The sequence below is a fragment of the Pelmatolapia mariae genome, linkage group LG23 (assembly GCF_036321145.2).
Source record: "Pelmatolapia mariae isolate MD_Pm_ZW linkage group LG23, Pm_UMD_F_2, whole genome shotgun sequence".
Lineage (NCBI taxonomy): Eukaryota > Metazoa > Chordata > Actinopteri > Cichliformes > Cichlidae > Pelmatolapia > Pelmatolapia mariae.
The window spans coordinates 40,579,835-40,595,802 of record NC_086246.1 but is presented as its reverse complement, the minus strand read 5'-3'; the positions used below and the strand labels follow the sequence as shown (position 1 = coordinate 40,595,802).

The 15,968-nt window shown below is 46.5% G+C and overlaps 1 protein-coding gene across 3 annotated transcripts in view; it reads left to right on the top strand.

The window, feature by feature from the left end:
- frem1b (Fras1 related extracellular matrix 1b) overlaps window positions 1–15,746 on the top strand; it is a 43,515-nt gene extending 27,769 nt beyond the window's left edge. For all 3 annotated transcript variants that reach the window (XM_063467011.1, XM_063467010.1, XM_063467012.1), the window contains 16 exons: window positions 279–423; window positions 2,656–2,797; window positions 3,369–3,573; window positions 4,018–4,282; window positions 8,868–9,288; window positions 11,130–11,331; window positions 11,673–11,817; window positions 11,932–12,061; window positions 12,352–12,424; window positions 12,522–12,671; window positions 13,002–13,306; window positions 13,502–13,555; window positions 13,629–13,790; window positions 13,876–13,994; window positions 14,448–14,533; window positions 15,444–15,746. In XM_063467011.1, coding sequence (XP_063323081.1) covers window positions 279–423; window positions 2,656–2,797; window positions 3,369–3,573; window positions 4,018–4,282; window positions 8,868–9,288; window positions 11,130–11,331; window positions 11,673–11,817; window positions 11,932–12,061; window positions 12,352–12,424; window positions 12,522–12,671; window positions 13,002–13,306; window positions 13,502–13,555; window positions 13,629–13,790; window positions 13,876–13,994; window positions 14,448–14,533; window positions 15,444–15,652 — 2,813 coding nt within the window. In that variant the 3' untranslated portion in view covers window positions 15,653–15,746. The remainder of the gene's footprint in view (window positions 1–278; window positions 424–2,655; window positions 2,798–3,368; window positions 3,574–4,017; window positions 4,283–8,867; window positions 9,289–11,129; window positions 11,332–11,672; window positions 11,818–11,931; window positions 12,062–12,351; window positions 12,425–12,521; window positions 12,672–13,001; window positions 13,307–13,501; window positions 13,556–13,628; window positions 13,791–13,875; window positions 13,995–14,447; window positions 14,534–15,443) is intronic.
- Window positions 15,747–15,968: the final 222 nt, after the last annotated feature.

Here is a 15,968-nt window from a genome sequence, read left to right as displayed (position 1 = left end):
AAAATGCCTTCAAACTTGTTGGGACCAGGATGTTAGTCCCCATAAGTATAGTTAACATCAATTCAATTCAATCTTATTTATATAGCGCCAAAACACAACAACAGTTGCCTCAAGGCACTTTATATTGTACAGTAGATCGTACAATAATAGATACAGAGAGCCCCCTATGAGCAAGCACTTTGGCGACAGTGGGAACATCCAATTTTTTAACCCCACAAAGATATGAATACATGCTCACAGAAACACACTGCTCCATATTTTCTGTTTTCCTCCTGCAGGCATGAGGATCGTCTACATGCACGATGACACAGAAACCCTGAAGGACGCCGTGGCTCTGCGGCTGACAGATGGTGTCCATGCAGTCGAGGGAACAGTTCAGGTCACCGTGCTGCTGGTCAACGACGAGAAACCACGACTGCTCAAGTACACACACACACACACACACACACACACACACACACACACACACACACACACACACAGTGGTGTTTGCTCACCCTGATGTGGATCTGGCTTCCTGTGGGTCTGAAATTAAAATCAGGTGTAAGGAGGCTGAACATCTTTTACATTTCCTGTGAATTTGCTGCAGGAATTAAAAATGCAGCTGCTGCAAAATGTTTTTCTTCTTTGTGGTTTTGTGTCACTTGCTGAACATCGTTTTCAGTTTGTCACACACATTTATTCTCTTTGTTATGAAGTTAATGTTCGTGGCCCTAAAAACCTCAGAAACATGGTGTCAAACAGAAATATCTAAGACTGCCTTCCTTCATCTGAGACCAAACACGGATGTCAGCAAGTAGAAGACAAAAGTTAATTACATGCAGCAGAGGTGTGTTAACACACAGGAACACTCGGTGCATCATGGGAATTCCCCAGCACCCTACACCTGTTGCATCATAACTATGGGAGGATTCGGCATCACCTGATCCAGCCCTAACTATATGCTTTAGCAAAAAGGAAAGTTTGAAGCCTAATCTTAAAAGTAGAGATAGTGTCTGTCTCCTGAATCCAAACTGGAAGCTGGTTCCATAGAAGAGGGGCCTGAAAACTGAAGGCCCTGCCTCTCATTCTACTTTTAAATAGTTTAGGAAAAAGAAGTAAGGCGTCAGTGCTCTAATGGGGTGATATGGTGCTATAAAGTCATTAAGATAAGACCTGATTATTTAAGACCTTGTATGTGAGGAGATTTAAAACTCTTTAAAGGTTTTCAGGGAGGAAGTAAAGAGAAGCTGTGAAGGAGGTGAAATGTTTTGGGTTTAGTTCCTCTCGTCACATGGACACATGGACGTACTATAATTTGTATTAATTTGAGCTTTACGGAAACAAACTTCTGCATCCGCACAGCAGGCGGCACTGCTGCACAGGGAGGGGGAATTACCTGCACAGTGTGACAACAGAGCAGCAGAAATCCGTTTAATTGTCACAAACTGCTACAGAAACAAGTGCAGTAAATTCTTAATACGGTGTAAAAACTCTAAAAATAAAAGTTTATGTGTGATGCTCAGTCCAGGTGTTTCCACCTCACACCTGTACCTCTGTTGTTCCTGTGCAGTCTGAGCGTTGGACCATAAAAGTTGAAATTCAGAAATCTCTCCGGCTCTGATCGTGTCACCTTTTGAGCCGTTTAGAATTTTTTGTGTTGTTTGGGTGTTCGGATATTCGTTTAAGTCCTGAACTGTCAGCAGACGTCCGGTTTAACATCTGTCTACAGCTGCTGTGTAATCCAGAGCATTTGGGGAGGGGGTGGTAGGTGCATGTGACCTGTGACCCCCTCCTCCCCCACCCTTAGTGTTTTCATTCCACTGATTGTGAATTTGCATCCTTGACTGGGCTCCCACCCACTGTCCCTCACCCCCTCCCCTGCGCTGTCCCCAGATCAGCTGTGTTGGTGGGGGTGGAGGTTGCTGGCGGAGGCTGAGCTGGTGCTGTAAAGGCCGCCGAGGCAGAAATAACACAGAGACTTGGCAGATGCCGGCCGCCTTGTTTTCCTGTTTCCTGCAGGATGGACGTGGCAGCTTCGCTCCTGCGTGGATTTTACTTCCGAGTGAAGAAGCAGCCAGATGGTTCCTGATGTTCAACACCGCCCCACCTCAAAAAAACAAAAAAGACCCCACCACCAGCACCACCAACATTTCCACCATCCCACAGGAAAAGCCTGCTCACACAAACGTTCACCCTCCTGCTCGTGACTCACATCAAACGGCTCCTGTTCGTGTTTTCTTCGAGTCCTGTGGGGCGAAACGTGTTTGATGATAAAAATAAAGCAAGATGTTTTTAAAGTCAGAAATATTTTTTATTAAAGTCATCCAGAGTGCAGCTAAAAGATGAAGCTGAAGCAGACCAATATCTTCTGTTCTCCACCTCTGCGCTTCACCTCAGAGATGTTGGTATGGTATGCCGCTCTTGGTGTTGTGACATACAGATGCTCTTAGAGGGTCAGTGTCATTACCTCCTCTCTGTCTGCAGTTTTGTTGCACAGGAAACAAGTTTGCCAGGAGATCTGCCAGGAGGGGGCACTCAAACATCTGTTTAACTTAAAGTTAAACAGATGTTTGAGTTGAACTCCATGCAGGATGGAAGTTATGAGCATGCTGAGAACAGAAAAATGTGCTTGACCACAAACGTAATGAGAAATTTTCTTCTGTGGTGTTTTAGGAATGCTGGACTGCAGGTGGACTCAGGTGAGCTCAGGGTGATCTCCAGTGTGGTTCTGGAGGCTGAGGACCTGGACACACCCCCAGAACAGGTGTACTACTTCCTTAATGCTGCTCCGCGGTTTGGAAAACTGCAGCTGAAGGTGTGTGTGTTTGTGTATGCGTGTGTGTGTTTACTGAGTTTTACTTCTATAATAAGCAAAAATTTCAGTTTGAGTTGTTTCCAGGTTAAAAGTTTAAAGAGGATGGAAGGAAGGAGGAGGGAAGTAAAAAAGAAGGAAGAATTAAAGGAAGAAAGAGAAGGAAAAAGAAAGGAACAAGGGAGGATGAGAGGAGTAGAGGAAGGAAGGAAGGATAGAAAGACTAAGGATGGAATCAAGAGGAGGAAAATAATTAGAAAAGGAGAAAATGAAGGAAAGGAGGAGTGAAGGGAGGATGGAGAAGAAATGTGAGTGGGCAAGGGATAAGAGAAAAGAGAAGGAACGGAGGATGAAGACAACAAATGGTAGAATGAAGTAAGGGAAGAAGAGGGGAAAGAGAAAGGGACGAGAGGAATGAAGGATGGGAGGAGAAGTGGCAGAAACAAGAAGTCAGGTGTGTTTGTGCAGGTGTTAAATCCTCCTGAATAAATTGTGACCTGAGGCTGATGTGAGATGATGAAGGTGAGTCGTCTTCCTGCCGCGTCTCTTCCTGATCTGAGCGTCTCGCCCGCAGACGGCGTCGGGGTGGAACGAGCTGACGGCGGGTCAGAACTTCACACAGGGTGATGTGGAGATGAACCGACTGTGGTACCAACACACCGCCGCCACCAACGCAGCTGGCTTTAAAGGTCACGACAGCTTCCGCTTCACCCTCAGCGACCTGGACAACGAGTCTCCGGCTCAGAGCTTCTTCATCTCTGTGCACGTGGTGCAGAAAGGTCAGAGGTCACAGAGAGTTTTAATGCAGAGATTCAGCAGTAACACTTTTATCCAGGTCATGATTTTATTTCATGTTTTCTCGCACTCACACACACACACTCACACAGACTCACTCAAACACACACAAGGCCCTGTGTGGCCCTGCTTCATTCATTATTGAGCACCCCCTTCCTGCCAGTTTTACCAGTCGGATGAACACGCTGCCGTGAGTCCGCGGCCCTTCTGGCTTGGCGCCCTGTGATCCTGGAGGAACAGAGAGGTGAGAAATGGCCGACCTCCTCGGCTGCTGAATAATTAATGGCGGGGAGGTGGAGCAGCTGTGGAGGGCGCCGCCTCACCTCCTCTGGGTGCTTTTTAGTTGAAAAGTTGAACTTGGGCCCCGACTGTCACATGTATTATGTAGGCAATCGCTCGGTCCCCTCTGATACTCTGACTGCCTCCAGGGGAAGTCGTGGTGCTGAGCAGGCCGGTGCACCTGAGGGAGGGGCAGCGTGTCGTCCTGAACACTGACATCCTGCTGGCATCGGACTCGACTGGCCGGCCCGAGGAGCTGGTCTACACGGTGTCTGACCCACCGCGTCACGGCCTCGTCCACGCCGTCCACCGGCCCGGAGTCCCGCTACTCAGCTTCACCCAGCTGGACGTGGCCGCGCACCGAGTCTGCTACACCCACGACAACAGCCATGATGCTGAGGCTGACTCCTTCAGGTGAGAGTTGGAGCTCAGAGCAGCTTCTTTTAATGACAACCGCTGTGAAGGTGAAGGCGGAGCCTGATTTTTAAAAAAAACAAACACTCCGGGTTTTCTCTCTGCTCTTGGCTCTTTTTCCAAGAACCGTTACAGTGCAGTCTGTCAGCTTTCAAACCGTTGCTGTGTGTTCGTGTGTTACACACAGTGTGTTCTTTAGTATATTTAAGTTTACCCCACCTGCCCTCCGAGGTCATCTGCTAGTGTTCTCCGGACCAATTCCTTGATTTAAGGACACTTCCTGGAGGTTCTTTTCTGACCGTGCATCAAAGATTTGAGATGCTTGCTGGAACTCCGTCACTATGTCGAAACACTGAATCTCAACTTGAATTTAAGTTTGCAAAGAGGGCAAAGTCACAGGCAGCCGAATCTGCAGAGCAGCCAGAAGAGTGTTTTGTGTGGCACCACTGCAGCTTCTTAAATAACATTATACATTTTGTGAGGAGATGTCAGCTTTATCTCCAGTGAGTCGCTCTTCCACCTCCTCCATGTTGTTCCACCCCAACCAGTAGCAGCAGATGGCCGCTCCTCCCTGAGCCTGGTTCTGCCGGAGGTTTCTTCCTGTTAAAAGGGAGTTTTTCCTTCCCACTGTCGCCAAACTGCTTGCTCATAGGGGGTCATATGATTGTTGGGTTTTTTTCTTTGAATGCAGGGTGGGTAGGGTCTACCTTACAATATAAAGTAACTTGAGGCGACTGCTGTTGTGATTTGGCGCTATATAAATAAAATTGAATTGAATTGAATTCTGCAGCTGGTAGCTCTGGTTCTGCTCACAAACGGTCCTCCTGCTGCAGGTTCTGGTTAGAAGAAGCTTCCAGAACAGAACGAGGAGGTTGTTGAGTGATATTGAGGACCAACAGGAACCTGACCAACCAGCATGTGTCAGATGGCAACTGCTAAACACTTTGAATTTTCAAAATAAAAGCGATGCTTTGAGAGTGGTTAAAGTCTTATGAAGTTTTAAAACGCTGTTGTTGTTAAATAAGAAATATATTTGTCAAGAAGAATATTTTAGTCCTTAAATCACTTTGTGTCCAGATACAAGTTACAATGACAGAATAAAATGGATGTTTGTGATGATGAATAGAAGGCTGAGGAGCCTGTGAAAATCTGCACACATCAGGAGAATAAATGGAAAATTATCCGCCCCACACTGTGAGAGGAGGAATTCTCTGCCCCCCCCCCCCCCCCCCCCCCCCAAAACACACACACACACACACACACACACACACACACACACACACACACACACACACACACACACACACACAAAACTATCATGCACAACATTTGGCCAACAAAAGAAAACTGGGCACGGAGACGAGAGGAAAAAAGGCTCAGCATCAGGAGACGAGAGGCTTTCTCTGCTGCAGTATGTTTATCTGCTTTTCCAGCCAATTTGGCAGCGGTTAGGGTTTTGAGGAGGAGGAGGGGAGCATGCTGGTGTGTGCAGACCCCGGGTTTGTCACCCAGACCTCTGCTGCCCCAGCCGGCTGGCTATCTGGCTCCAGAACACCCATCAGATCACAGCCAAGACTGAGAGAGAGAGCCACACTCTGACGGCTTCCAGAGCAGCTGAATTATAATGAATTACAGTAGTCCAGCCTGGAAATAATAAATACATGAACTAGTTCTTCTGCATCACTCTGAGACAGGGTGTTTCTAATTTTAGAGATCCTGCACAAATGGAAGAAAGCAGTCCTACATATTTGTTTAATATGTGCACTGAAGGACATGCTGGTCTGGTGTTACTGGATAAGTATCTGGTTAGATACCATATTTGTAAGATTTTTAGGTTTGAGTACAATAACCTCGGTTTTATGTGAATTTAGAAGCAGAAAATTAGAGGTCATCCAGGTCTTTGTCTTTAAGACATCCCTGCAGTTTAAGTAGTTGGTGTGTGTTATCTGGCTTCACACATAGATAAAGTTGGGTGTCATCTGCATAGTGAAAGAGTGTGCTGTGTTTCCTGTGGAGCTCCAGCTGATTATGTCTGTTTAAGTTGTGGCTGTGTAGAACCGATAGCGAGTGAGGTCATCATTTATCATCAAACATCAATTGAACGAAATAAAACATGTGACAAGCTGCGGGAATTAATAACTGCTTCCGCCGATTAGATTCCTCCATCAGCTGACTCCAGCGGTTGTAGCTGTGGTGCATGAATGTGGATAACTGATAATTGAACACTTTCTTTACTACCTCACACCTCAGTACCTGCATTCATGTTAGAGCTATACGAATCACTTTAATTTATTGATGTTTTCATTTTGTGTATTTTCTTTTTGATTGGCTGCTGGGGGACAGTAATTTCTTTTGGGAGGAAGTATTTCTTATCTTGCGAGGTTTAGAGTTAGAGTTTAGGCTTCATTTACATGAACAAACTGGTATCCGTCAGATAAAGAAGATTCAACTACACTGCATTTCCTTTAATTCTGATCACGTTCCTAGTATCTGAATCAGATCTGGAATCAGAATCGGGGTGAAACAGCTTTCATCAGCGTAAGTCTGTCAGCTTTAGAAGGCACAGACAAACTCAGTCTCATGTAGTTCAGACCACTACAGTTATATATTCAAGGAGGAGGAAATGTCCCCTTTTTAACTTCTGAAAACATCAAAATAAGGTCACGAAGATAAGATCACGAACAGCCTGACGAGTCAGAAGATGAAGAAAAACCAGTTTGAACATCGTGTCTCAGTTTCCCACAGTTAGTGTGTCTCTGTCATGGAACAACACAAATATTTAACCTCGATCAAAAACTAGTAATTAGAGCTGGGCGATAGAACGATAAAGATATGTATTGCGAAATAACTTTTTCTCGATAGAAAAATGAAACTATTGCGATAGACCTCATCTCTCTCTCTCTTTCTCTCTTATAAAAAAAATGAATAGCCAATACAAATTAAGTAGCGCAGAGCCAAACCAATCACAGCCGCAGCGTCACGTCACGTGACTTGTTACGTACAGCTCAAGTGCCAAGCCGCACATGTGTATTTGTTTGGGAAGCATCCAGCCGCCGCGCCGGCCGGGTAATGGAGGAAATGAGTGTGCCGACTAGAGAAAAATCAACCGAGAGCGTGGGTGACCAGGTTACCGAAGAGAACACAGATGACAGTTCCAATGTCGGAGAGATTGTCGAAAGGAAAGGCCAGAGAAGTTCCGTAGTGTGGAGGTATTTTGGCTATTTGAAGTCTGACAAAAAAAAGAGTAATGCGCACTGTAAATTGTGCCGAAACCATGTTCCCACAAAGTCTGGAAATACAACAAACCTTTTTTATCACCTGAAGCAGCAACAGTCAATTGAGTCGGCTTTCTCCAGCGTCTTACCATATGACAAAAAAGCTAAGAGACATAGCAACATAACAAATGCCATAGCTTACTGTCTTGCTGAAGACATGCTACCAATAAACACGGTCGACAATGAAGGATTCAAGCAGCTAATTAAGGTAATGGATCCTCGTTACCAACTCCCTGGACATAAACATTTCTCTCAGACAGCGCTTCCAAGGCGATATTATATAAGTTAGTCAATTTGGTCTCTTCTTCTGTAAAATAAATTAAGATTTATTTTTAGAATTAATATTTTGTTTCTAAGTGGAACTGACAATTTAGTAGTAGTTTTGTTTGTTCTATTTTGAAACTTAAATGCTTTAGCGGCTGCCTTTTATGTAGTTTGCAATATTTACCTTTATTTATCTGAAACTGAAGCCTCATTTTAAGTACATCTGCCCTGCTGAACTTATTATGGGAAATAAATATTTAAATCAAAACAAGCTGCTGATTATTTCATATTTTACTTGTGAGCAACGGCACATTTAAATCATACAAATATAGTTATTTGGCTTATATCGTGATATATATCGTTATCGCCTGAAATGAAAAAAACATATCGTGATATGAAAAAATCTTGTATCGCCCAGCTCTACTAGTAATGATGTGGAAATCTTTTATTCTTCAACATTAACGCTGGCTGCTTTTAAAGGACCCTCTGGAAGGCCGGATTTGGCCCCCGGGCCACATGTTTGACACCCTCTTTTAGAGTCTGAGCTCGAGCTGTGGCTGGATTTACCTTTAACTGATGATGTGTGTTAGGACTCAGGTGCACACCTGTGTGTGTGTGCGCGTGAGTGTGGTGACAGCAGATGATGAATGTGTATTATTAGAAAAATAACAACAACGTTGGCACGACAGCCACCGACAACCAGAGCACGGCCGTCCCTGGGCAAACGTGGACGCTACTGCAGCCAGATGTTACACCAGGACTGTGTGTGTGTGTGTGTGTGTGTATGTGTGTGTGTGTGTGTGTGTGTGTATGTGTGTGTGTGTGTGTAGGCCTGGGGCAGTTTGTCAGCTGCAGGGCTGAGAGGCAGATTGTGTTGGCACAGAGAAGAGAGGACAAAACACACACACACACTGGTTTTGAGGACACTGCCTCAACCTGAGGACAATGTCCTGTGTAACATGTTCTCCCAGTGGGAGGCGCCGCAGAACTGAGTTGAAGCTAAATATCAGATCAGTTTCTAACTGCTTCCACTCTTCTCTCCTCAGTTTTGTTGTTACAAACGGTGACTCGTCTCGCAGCTCCACCCTCCACTTCACCATCGAGCATGGTGACCGCATCCCGCCCACCCTCAGCCGCAACGTTGGCCTCCGGCTGCAGGATGGCTCCACAGTGACCATCACTTCGGACCAGCTGCAGCTCACCGACCCCGACACTACCATCTCCAACCTGAGATACGTCATCACGCAGCTGCCGCAGCACGGGAAGCTACTGCTGAGAGGCACGCCGCTGCCCTCGCCGCCCCGGTTCTCCCAGACGGACGTGGACGACGTCCACCTGACTTACCAACACGATCCGAGCAGCCCTGCGAAGATCGATGGGTTCTACTTTATGCCGAGCGACGGACACAACAGGGGCTACCTGGAGTTTGGGCAGCTGAGGGAGGAGCCTGCTGTGTTTGACATACAGGTGAGCCATGAACGCACAACACAACTCAGAGGAAGTAACAGGAAGTAACACAACACAGGAAGTCTGAACATTTCAGTTCAGTTTTACTTATATAACCAAAAATCACATCAACAGTCACGTCAAGGCAGTTTTTATGGTAAGGTAAAGATTCTACAATAATACAAAGTAAACCTCAACAACCACATGACCCCTGTGACGGGGGGACAGTGGGAAGGAAAAACTCAATTTAATCAGGCAGAAAACTCCAGCAGAACCAAACACTGACTGCAGGGTCAGAGGTCAGTGTGGCTCAATCCACAGGTAGAATTACTCTATTCATCTCACAGCAGAAACGCGAAATTTTAATAATAACTAAAGCAGGTCAGACGGAGCCCAACAAACAACGATCTGGACCTCTGCACACGGCTTCAAACCAGCAACTTCCAGCAGTGAAAATGGATCAAACACAGGAGGTGCTGGTCCTGATCTGGAACCAGTTCCAGGTTTCCACTAAAAGCCTGATTTTGACCCAGAGTTGGATTCCTCCCCACAGGTTACCTGCTGACAGGCAGCCAGGTGGCTAACACCATCGCCTCGAGCCTCTGAGACTCTGGAGGCCACCTGTGATTGGACCAAACATCGAATAGTGTGTGTGTGAGAAGGATATCAGTGAAAAATGTGTGTGTGTGTGTGTGTGTGTGTGTGTGTGTGTGTGTGTGTGAGAGAGAAGCCATTTGATATGTATAATGTGTAACACTAGAGCAGGGAGCATCCATGAAAAGCAGCAGAGGATCCCCTCACAGAGCTGCTCAAGCCTGCAGCACAAATCTCTGACCTGATGATGACGTAGATTTTATATCTTTTTGTGTTTGGACATAACAGAGGCGACCTGGATGAATGAAACTGGGCTCCTTCCCCTGTTCTTTAAAATATTAGAAACCGAAAGAGCTGCAGGTCACTGAGATATTAAAGCACCTTGTCTTATTCAGATGTTTTGTTCCTGCTCTGAATGAATTACACAAAAAAGAGCTGAATTCAGAGGATGGCATAAGCTTCATCAGTGTCAGCAGAATCATCCGTGAACAGACTCATACACAGGACATCGGTGACACCTGGTGGTCAGGCAGCTGAACTGCAGGCAGCCTCTTGTTCTACTACAGTGTGTGTCTGAGAGAGACGGGTAAAATAACACACACTGATCAGTTTCTGCTGCTTCACAAAGTTCTCTGAAATATCCAGAACATAAAAATCCTGAGATGAAGTGCAGCAGGCCATTTTCAGGAAAAGGAGGCACTGAGAGAAAGAGGGGGAGATGATTTGTGCTCAGTTTGATGACAACAGCAGCGTAAAAGCTCCCTCTACTGCCTCTGCTCAGATCTTAAATCAGGATGACAAAGGATGACCTGAAGCTCCGCCAACACGTGACGTCACATGCTGCTGTACCTGATGTCACTTCCTCCGTCACCTTTGAGTCTGTCGCTTCCACAGATTTGAGTTTCTGTAAAGTGCTGACAGAGCGACACTTTCTTAGGAACCCGTAAGCCTGACTGAAGCCCGACTGTTATCTCTGCATGACCGACAAATCATCCTCATCCTCATCCTCTCCTCTGAACTTCGTCTGAAGACACATTCCAGAAAACCCTCTGTTTGTTAAACTATTAATTTGGGTCCTGAAGTGAGATGATGAGTTGATGACGGATGCACAATCGAAATGTTTCCCTTAAGAAAATAAAAAAGTTTTTTGCGTGTGTTTGACTCGTTTGGTTTCTTTTCGATTCCTGCTGCTCAGTTTCCTCTGATCTTCGTCCCCCTGAAGTGCTCGCTGTTTCTGTGTTACTGATTTAACTTCCTGCTGTGTTCAGGTGGATTGGGTCGACCGGACGCCTCCCACTCTGACCACCAGGGGGAGTCCCAGCACCGTGGTGGATCTGGGTGGCGGCCGTTACGGAATCTTCATCACCAACAGAGAGCTGCAGGCCTCAGACCCTGACAGCCCCACAGAGGAGCTCGAGTTCTCCATCAGCAGACCTCCACGCTTTGGATACCTGGAGAACGCCGCCACAGGTGTGCGAGCAAACTGATGGTTGCTTACACAGGCTCACCTGTGCAGGGCTCACGTGCTTCTCCTACTGAGAATCTCTGATTTCTGCATCCTAAACATGCTCCTTATCTTTAATATGAAAACTTAGGATAATGTTTATTTTAGAATTTCAGGCCCATTTTGCTCTTTTTATTCATGAGTGGGAGGTTTCATTATTTTATTAAACATTTTATTTAAATAGCTTTGTATTTTTGCTTGCTAAGTCAAAATTTGACGTCTGAATTTAAAGTTTTAATCTCATGTTTGAGTGGTTTTATTTTCTCGTGCAGTCAGATTAAAAGCCTTCCTCCTCTCGCTCCATCAGGGTCGTACATCAAAGGTCGTTTCACGCAGCGTGACGTGGATCGGCGAGCCGTGATGTTCGTCCTCCCCGCTGACGTGGAAGTGACGTCTGACAGCTTCCTGTTTGTCCTCAGAGATCTGGCAGGAAACAGCGCGTTGCCTCAGACGTATGTTTCATCACATCCTGTCTGTCTGCTCGTGGATACTCTGTGAACATAAATGAAACCTTCAGTCAGGTGGGGGCGCTGTCTGACTCTAACAGCCTCTTCTTTTTCCTGCAGGCTGGAGCTGTCCTGGTCTCGAGTGGAGCTGTCGGCGACCTGTTACAGAACCTGTGAGACGGCAGGGACGCTTCAGATCCGCGTGCTGCGCAGTGGGAGGAGCGCTGACCCTGCCTACGTCGCCATCCAGGTCACACCTTGTCCGCCTCCTGGTTTATAATATATAAAACAGGAAGACCCTAACCGCTTTGTCTGCTCAGATTGATTCTGTTTTAAGTCTGAGTGCAATCGCAGACTTTAGCTCTCAGACGTCTTCCTGAGCGTTTCTCAGTTTTCAAGCCGCTGTGGTAAACCTGCGAAAGACTCCAGCTTTTACGAACTCTGACAAGCAGCTGAGAAACGAGTGAAGCCGACGTGTAACGAGCAGGAAGCTGTAGTTCGGTTTGTTTTGGACTAAAATCCTGACGTCTTCTTCTTCAGGTGGACGAAGGATCGGCCAAAGCTGGCAGAGATTTCACTCACAGCACCGCCAGTCTCATCCAGTTTGATCCAGGTCTGACCGCCGCTTGGACTTTCACCGCCTCATCATGTGACCTGTTGTGGCGCAGTGTGCAGTCCTGGTCTAACAGCTGTTTTTTGTCGTGCTTCAGGTGTGAAGGTGAAAACCTGGAACATTTACCTGATTGACGACGGCCTGGAAGAAAACCACGAGAGCTTCACGGTCACGCTGAGAAACCCCCAGAACGCCGTCCTGGGACCAAGGAGCTCGGCCACCGTGGAGATCATCGACCCCCGCCGAGGTGATGTGATTGATCTGATAAATATGTCCAAGTCAGCTGAATGAATTTCACTCTGTCTACAAACTGAGAGAAATTCAATAAAATCATATATGAGCGGGATTTAAAAATGAATCCAGTCGACTTGAAATGAAAACTGCTGCTTTATTTTTCATTTAATGGGTTCAGATCTTGATTAAATGCAGCTGGTTCTGATGAGCCAGGATGTCAGCGATAAAAGCTCATCTTCTCTATAAACCATCAAACCATCCTCACACCATCACAGTTAGGACTTCAAGCCGCTGGTCAGTCTTAGATTCGACTGAATGTTAAAGGATCGTTTCTGTCTCTCAGGAAGCTGTGACCCAGACGACCTGTGGGTAGAAGATGATCAGCGCCCCCTTCCTCCTCCTACTCCTCCCCCTCTCTCTCCTCAGCTCCCTGATCCTCTGCAGCCAGAGGAGGAAGAGGAGGATCCGGTTATCAATATAGAGGCAGAGCTGCTGTGGGAGAACCAGCCTCACCCACCCCGAGGAGACGTCCCGAATCGGCACCACCTGGACTACAAAGAGGTGGAGCCACGAGATCCAGAGCCCCACAGCAGCCACCTAAACATTCAGCAGCACACTGGAAGCAGCACTGGGAACACTGGGAGCACGGTAAGACACAGACAGAACATGAATCTGAGTTCTTTAAACTTTAAACAGTCAGAGTGAACGATTGTCACACGAGCGTAACACATCACCGCCTGCACTCTCAAACAATATCTGTTCACAGATGTGTGATCCATTTTCTCGTGTGTGTTTGTATGAGTGTGTGTTTCTGTAAATTCTGAACTTTGTGTTGTTGTTCAGGTCCGTCTGTCAGCACAGAGGAGGCCTGAGGACGAGCAGGAGAAGGTTTGGACGGTAAGACGCTCAGCCAGTTTATCCAGAGACCGACTGAAGCTCACTGTGTTAATGTCTCCTCTTCTTCCTCCAGTTCCACAGTCTGACTCCTCTCCGGCTGGAGGAGCTGCAACCGGGCGATGTCGAGTGGAGCTGGTCAGCTCACGGTCGCCCCCTGCAGGAACTCCAAGTTGGAGATTCTCCTCAGATGGCTCATCAAGCTCAGAAACACCAGCCCGAGCTCCGCCAGCACAAGGCACACAGACACACACCTGCATACACACACACACACAACACACAACAGAGTAACCTTTGACCTCCGGCTGTCTGTGTGTGTTCAGGTGGGGAAGTCTGTGAGCAGCTCATGTCCTGACGGCTGGACGCACCACAGGAGACGATGTTACATCCTCAGCCCGTCCGTGGCGAGCTGGGCCAGCGCCAACAGAACCTGCTCACTGCTGTAAAGAAGCCGCTTTCTTCTCTGACCCAGTTTCCGTTCTGTTTCCGGTTTGCTGATTGATCTTTGGTTTCAGATTTGGTCACTCGGCTGAGATGTTACACAAGTCAGAATCATCACTGATGTCCATGACATGTTTAAAACATGACCACGAGTCTCGCTGTAACACATCTGATGGTTTAAAGGAGGTCCTCACAGAGTTTCTTCCAGCTGTGCATGGCAAACAGCCTGCAGCTGCAAAGCAAGGAAAAGATTTTGAACCATCGCAGTGACTGTATGATTTTTATTTGAACTCAATGAGCGTTTGAAAACCGTGCTTCATCTAATTAAAACAACGATCCAGAGCCAGCCTGAGGTCATGCACCTCTGTGCTGCACGTATGAGCAGGAAGGAAATATTAATCATTCAAGAACCTGCTCTCTAATGTGACCTTTGACCTTTGCTCTCCTCTGGCAGGTTTAACAGCAGCCTGACTGACGTGCACTCCAGGAGAGACGTGAGCTGGCTCTGGAGGTTTGCAGGGAAGAAGCCATTTTGGATCGGTGGGTGTTTCCTTAATATTAACAATGATAACCAGTAATTAATCAAGTTCATTGATAGTTTAGCTGTTTCCTGATGTTTCTCAGCTTTTGGGTCATGTTGACTTTTATCCACATTTAAAGAACTGAAAGTTTTAACATGGTCACATAAACCACAGCAGGCCTCTGTGGTTTGACTGGGAAATAGATTTTATTTCACTGGTTTTTTTTTTTGGTTTTGTTTTTTAGGATGTAGCACAGATATGTGAAACTGTACGCAGGCTGAATCTTGTCCCTCACCGATTTTCACTTTGGGCTCTTAGTAACACCTCGCTGGACCTGAAGGCTCAGAGAGAGTCAAAGGTGCTGGAGGAATAAACACGTGAACTCTTCAAAGAGTGTAAAGAAAAGTTCTGTTTTTCAGAGATTTTGAGTTTGGGGCATCACTTTGAATATATGGCAAAGAAAGCAAAGCCACTGTCTTTTTTAAACTCAGTTCTAAGAGCGATGAAGCTGTCAGGGTTATCTGGCAGGAGGCTGTGCTGCAGGTAAACTGCAGGATCATTGTCACACAGGTGCTGAGTTTGTTCTCACACACCTGAACACAAAGAAAGCTTTGTGGTGTCAGTGTGGCCCTCTGGATCATATCAGAGCTCTGCTGCAGTCACTGAGCTTTGAGCATGTTGTTCTGGTTGTTTCACTCCTGAATCTGTCATCTTTTGATGCTTTGAACTCTTTGGAAACTTTTAAGCTCGCAAACCTGAGCAGGTTTTCTTTATTCATGAGTTTTCTGGCGGCTGAGTCTGATGACGATGAAAGGTTTTTGTTTCAGTGACTCTGATTTGGAGCTCCAGTGGATGAAATGTTGTATCCTGAGGCCTGGTGCGTGTCAGTCTTTGCTTCCAGACTGATGGCTCCTCTCTCTGCTCCTCAGGTCTGTCTGGAGGTCCAGGACGCTCATCGTGGGCTGACAGTCGCTCGCTGTCTTCCTCCAGACTGGGGGGGGCGCCGGTGAGCCCCGGTGAGCCCGAGAACGACTCTGACTGCGTGCTGGTTCAAAACCCAAGAAGCTGGATCTCCACGAGCTGCTCTGCAGAAAATCAGCACTCATTCATCTGTTCATCGCCAGCTCAAACTCACTGAGACATTCATAGCCGGTGGCCTTCATATTTAACGTGATGAGGTGATGCTGCTCTGTACATTAGTTTCATACTTTGTCTTAATAAAGCTGCTGCACAAACACAAATATGAGTCCGCAGTTTCGTGACTTCTTTCCTCACATTTTGAGATAGGTTTGTATTACATAGGTATAAATGGTGTCAGTGATTGGAATTGATGTTTAAAGAGAGTTAGCCAGTTTGAACAGATGAGTTTTGACTTGAATGAGGAGAGAGAGCCAGTATTCCTGATATCAGGAGGAAGGGAATTCCAGCGCCAAGGTGCAGAGCGGCTAGAAGGA